Source organism: Chrysochloris asiatica, unplaced genomic scaffold (assembly GCF_000296735.1).
Source record: "Chrysochloris asiatica unplaced genomic scaffold, ChrAsi1.0 scaffold00111, whole genome shotgun sequence".
Classification (NCBI taxonomy): Eukaryota; Metazoa; Chordata; class Mammalia; order Afrosoricida; family Chrysochloridae; genus Chrysochloris; species Chrysochloris asiatica.
The window spans coordinates 5,647,443-5,653,442 of record NW_006408629.1 but is presented as its reverse complement, the minus strand read 5'-3'; the positions used below and the strand labels follow the sequence as shown (position 1 = coordinate 5,653,442).

At 37.2% G+C, this 6,000-nt stretch overlaps 1 protein-coding gene across 1 annotated transcript in view; it reads right to left on the bottom strand.

Moving 5' to 3' along the window:
* Positions 1-3,629: 3,629 nt before the first annotated feature.
* The window catches only part of ANKRD32 (ankyrin repeat domain 32), an 89,851-nt gene continuing 87,480 nt past the window's right edge, over positions 3,630-6,000 (bottom strand). The window contains exon 20 of the mRNA XM_006867877.1: positions 3,630-4,111. Coding sequence (XP_006867939.1) covers positions 3,630-4,111 — 482 coding nt within the window. The remainder of the gene's footprint in view (positions 4,112-6,000) is intronic.

The following is a 6,000-nucleotide window of genomic DNA, read 5'->3' as shown; positions in this document are numbered from 1 at the left end:
ATTGATGGAATAAACACTGAAATCTTTCAAGAAAGTAAGGTGGCACAGGAGGCACTCACTCATCTCTGCAAAGAAATTTGGAAGACAACTATCTGGCCGACTGATTAGAAGAGATCCATATTTGTGCCCATTCCAGAGAGGTGACCCAGCAGAATGCGGAAATCATTGGACATTCTCTTTGATATGTCATGAGAGTAAAGTTTTGCTGAAGGTAATACAGAAACGGCTACAATCATACATTGACAGAGAACTTCCAGAGTTTCAAGCCAGATTCAGAAGAGGCCGTGGAACGAGGGCTATCATTGCTGATGTCCGATGGATCTTGGCTAAAAGCAGAGAATATTAGAAAGATGTTTACCTATGCTTTATTGACTATGCAAAGGCTTTCGATTGTGTGGATCATGACAAGCTATGAACAACATTGCGAAGTTTGAGTATTCCAGAACACTTAATCGTGCTTATGAGGAATCTGTACCTGGACCAAGAGGCAGTTGTTCGAACAGAACATGGGAACACTGAATGGTTTAAAATTCAGAAAGGTGTGCGACAAGGTTGTATTCTTTCACCATACTTACTCAACCTGTACGCTGAGTAAATCATCCGAGAAGCTGGGTTCTATGAAGAAAAACGTGGCATCAGGATTGGGGGAAGACTCATCAACAACCTGCAATATCTAGATGATACAACCTTGCTTGCTGAAAGTGAAGAGGACTTAAAAAAATTTACTGATGAAGATCAAAGAGCCTTCAGTATGGATTGCATCTCAATGTAAAGAAAACAAAATCATAACCATTGTCCAATAAACAATGTTCTTATCAATGGAGATAAGATTGAAGTTGTCAAGGACTTCATTCTTCTTGGATCAGCTATCAATACTCAGGGAAGCAGCAGTCAAGAGCTCATATGCCATATTGCATTAGGCAAATCTGCTGCACAGGACCATTTTAATGTGTTGAAGAACAAACATGTCAGCTTGAGGACTAAGGTGCACCTGATCCAAGCCATGGTATTTTCAGTAACCTCATATGGATGTGAAAGCTGGACAGTGAATAAGGAAGACTGTAGAAGAATTGATGCTTTTGAGTTATGGTGTTGGAGGAGACTGTTGAAAGTGCCATGGGCTGCCAAAATAACCAACAAGATCCGTTTTGGAAGAAGTGCAGCCAGAGTGCTCCTTAGACACCAAGATGTCCAAACTTCGTCTCTCATACTTCAGACATATTGTCAGGAGGGGCCAGTAGCTAGAGACAGATATCATGTTTGGTAATATGGAGGGTCAGAGAAAAAGAGGAAGTCCCCCCAACAAGATGGATTGGCCAAGTGGCAGCATCGATGAACTCAAGCGTGGTAACAACAGTGAGGTTGGCCCAGGACCGGGTTGTGTTTCGTTCTGTTGTGCAGTTGGTACCAACTCGATGGCACCTAACAACAACATGCTGGTCTGGTGGCTCTGCAGATTCTGTAGGTCTGGAGTTAAGCCTACAGGAATAGAAGATCACAGTGACACACATCCAGCTCCTGCTTCACATTGTCTTGGCTCTTAACTCCCAAAGAGCAGGGTCTGACCTAGGGGTAGAATCACACCTTTCCTGTTGCCTGTGTGAATCTGGTCTACCAAGCCACCTTCTGTCACCAAAGCTGTTCACTAAAGTTCAAGACGGTTGGCAGCTCACCAGTCATCCCTGCTGTTTTTCCTTCCGTCACCCAGTCCACTTCCTCGGAAGGTCAAGGTTCCATGATTTTCATCTGTCTCCATTTGGTCACTTGTATCTATGTTGTAGAGGTTCTGTGTAATGTGTCGGCCTATACGCCATCTTTCTGGAAGTCCTGTCATAAATTTTAACTTCTATGCCTGTGGTTATATCCTATTTGGGAATGAGTTGTCTTTGTTGTGTTAATGAGGAAGGGTTAGTGTAAAGTTTAGCTTAAGTCAATCTCTTATAAAATATAAGAGAGAAGACAATGCAAGAGAGATAGGATGGGATAAAATAAATGTCAAGCCACATGGAAATCTCCAAGGAATGAGGAAGCAGAAGGTGAAGACACACGGAACTCCCTTCCTTCAGAGCCAACAGAGAGAGCCTTCACTAGAACAGGAGTGCTGAATTTGTACTTCTATTTTCCTAAACTGAGAAAAGAAATTTCTGTCTGTTAAAATCATCCACTTGTGCATTTTCTGTTATAGGAGCACTAGATAACAGAGATATCTTGTAAATTTACCTAGTAAGAAATTAAACATGGATTTTAAACTGTTTGAAGTCAAATTGTTTGTTTTAAAGTTCCTAGCACTTAACAACAGTAATCAGTTTACCAAGAAAATATCATCTGCAATGCTTTTACAGGTTAAGTGGTTGCTCCTTAGAATAAATATATTTTTATATTCATCAACTGAGGAAGCACTTTGTCCCCTATGAGTATTTTAATGCCCCTTATACAGATTCCCCTTCATCATGTTTTCTCTGATACTTTGACAGACTAACTAAATATTAAGAGATTTGTATGGTATCAAAGTTGAAGGCCAACTAGCAATGAACATTTCTTCATTTGTATAAAAATGTACTGATTTACAATATATTAAAGAAAACTGATTTTTATGTAGAGCTGATAAATTACTGTAATAATTTTCAATTTAGATTATAAACCCAGTAATAAAACCTGAACATTTGTATTTTCTTAAAAGATCTATTTCTAAGATAAAACTAAAGTGTGCTTCTTTAACAGATTAATTGCTGCAAGATCATCACTTTAGTTACATAAAAGCTAAATGGAAGTTTTAATGTTTCTTTTCTAGCTGTATCACAATGTAACTTATTCCCACTAGTAAAGCAACTCCAATTTCAAAAGGGGTTATTATCCACACTCCCTCTTTTAGTTTTACAATAAATTGCTATTAGGAAACAAGTGCAAACTGAAATGTTGCTATTCTATAAATTCATACTGCACATTAAAATTTTAGATAATCTTGAATCTATTACTTAGTTGCCATGTATAATCTTAATATTTAATAAAATTTATTAAGCAGTAGAATGTTTTCACTTAGAAAACACTGGTTACGTGGAGCAGCACTACACTTGGTACATGAACTGCTAAAATAAAATAGGTCAATCCATTCAAAAATCAGAAGACAGGAATTATTAATTGTAAACTTTATAAACATTTATTTTAGAAACACACAAAACTAAAATGAATATTTTGTCCAATAGCTTATGGACCAGAGAAATAGGAACTACATGTTTTTAGGTATATATCTGCATGAATATCCTTGCCATAATTCTAAGAGTTAAAACACTTAGACTCGAGGATATTATATTTTGATTTGAAAACTTAACAAAGTTAAATTTAAAAATTTGTATGTGTAACATAAATAATATCACTTTTATAACAGAAGAAATTAAAGACTAATGAAAGCAGAATATATCAAACAAAATCATTTCTTACTTTAAATCAAATTTTACACACTGCAAAAAAGTCCTATGTTTTGCAGAATTTCTTTTAAGTGTTTTTAGAATTTAGAAAGTCTTAAAAAAACTCAATAAATTAAAAAAATATTACTGTTTAAAATATGAAGCCTATAATAAATGGCACATCAATTGGACAGGTATAGAAAGTGGCCTCATTTTTGGGCTTTCTCATGAAAACTCTGTGACTGATCGACATATTATTTCTAAGGTCACCAATAAGGCCTCAGTGTGTACTCCAGGACAGGCTTTCAAATTCTCAGGCAGTTCCGTAAGAATATCTGGGAGCTTCTGTAATGTCTTTGTATTCTTAACATACAGATCCAATAGCCAGTCAGTCTGAGCACTGGTGGCTTCCTTATAATTCTTACAAGCCAAAAGAAGTTCATTCAGATGACTTAGCCCTTTGAAAGCTAAGAGGAACTCAGAAGACAAATCAAAAATTGAACAAAAATTCAACAGCATCCTACTAAGTAAAAATGAACCAAACTCAAGTTGCTGCTGGTGAAAATGTTTTTCTGCCTGGGTATGGAAGTTTTCCACCGTATCTTCTATTTTTGTAATTGAAAACAGTTCTTCCTTGATTTGAGGTGACAATACATAATCCAAGGGCAATTCTCCCTTAGAGTTTCTCTGCTGCAAAAGTACTGGGCCTATTAAAAAGGAAAATGCAAAATGTTAAGAATAAAGCATTTTTATTTCGGAAGTTAAAACAGCTGTCTATCAATCCTTCCACCACCCCCCACCCCCTAAAAGCATCGAAGGCTTTGTTTACAATCATGCTTTGTATTAATTCATGTTGACACAATTAACTGGTTATACATATTTACTGTAAATTAAAATAAAACCAAATTTTAGTCAATGGCCTAATGACATTTGCCTAAAAGCACTTAAGTTGAGTAAGTAATACATGTGATGTGTGGGGGCTTCAAAACGTTTCTGAAAAACAGAATAGAAAGATAATAGAATTTTTCCACAGATTTTTTAAAGCCCCCTTGTGGTGTAATGAATTGTTTAATATTAGTTTCTAGCCGCACTCTGTAACTCCCACCAAACAATTTTCCTACCCTGCTTAGTCTGGGTAAGAGAATGGGAGAAGATACTGATTAGATGAAATGATTCAGCTGTGGATACTACACGAGCTAATACTACATGTAAAAATATTACATGTTAAAACTTGAAACTCTAGAATGGGTTTAAAATTAGCCATCTCAGAAGGAGGGGGTATCTTACGACCAAGAAAGACAAAAAGCCAGGAAGGGAATGTGTTCTTTGGACTCAGACAGCCCTGCATATTGAACTTCCTTGACCCAGGCAGGGACAGAAAGCTGTGACATGCAGCAGAAAGGAGAACCAAGAACCACAGCAGTGGACTTCCTAGCCCATGGAGCAAGTAAAGCCGAATGACTTATGGTAGGAAACTTGCTTGCAGAGTGGGGTATCTCCAAGCACTTAAATTGAGGAGCTAAGTTTGCTGACCCACAGAGCTAAGAGCCAAGTTCTCTCCGGCTGAGGATTATGATGGAGTGGTGTGTCCTGTGGGCATTTTATCAGCAGTTGACTGGGACAACTTTGCCTTGAGTATCTTCTGATCCTGTATTATATAACCTGTTAACTTCTCTAATAGACCCCATAGCTGTGAATATTGTCTTTGAGCTCTAAGTACACACAGCAATGCATTACTGAACCCAGTGGAGTAGAGAGTATGGTGAGAGGAATGGTTAGTACTTAAATTTTTTTGTACCCCTCATATAAATGAAAAAATATATAAATAAAGCTTTATAAACTGTCAATTTAAAATAAGTTTTAGTGTTCTCAGGAGAAGTGAACTACATATTGTTGTTAAGTGCCGTAGAGTTGGTTTCGACTCATAGCGATCCTATAAAGGGTTTCCAAGGAGCGGCTGGTGAGTTTGAACTGCAAACCTGTGGTTCAAACCGACCTTAAGGTTGATGTTCATCCTACATTCATTATAAATTCTATGCAAAGTCTTAAGGACATCTCATGAGATCACTAAGAGGAAATATAGTGACCACTTCCATGGGTGATACATGATTCTGGCAGTACCAAGACTGCAAAACATCGCAGAGATCAGAAAGTATTTTTCATTTGACCCCTGCTTATGTTAAACTTTGGAGACCTGATGTGGTGCCATAGAGTACTGCTCTAGACTACAAAGTCAATTTTCAAGAACCACAAGGTCAGTGGTTCAAGTTCACCAGCTGCTCCTCAGAAACCCTATATAGGGTTGCTGTGAGTTGGAATCAACTTGATGACATTTAACAATAACAACGTTAAACTTTACTACAGGTAACTGATTCACAAAAAATTAAATGTCAACTGTTCTAGATCATATCCATCCATCTAATAAACAAAACATATCTAACCACCTACCTAGAAAGTACTGGCGACAGAGTTTATCCCTTAGGTAGGAAAGGATGATGAAAGAGGGGTGAAACAACAATGACTAAGTATTTAGTCCCAAGAAGTACTTTTTACCTTTGTCAGCGAAACCATACAATTATTTATTCACATTGTCATA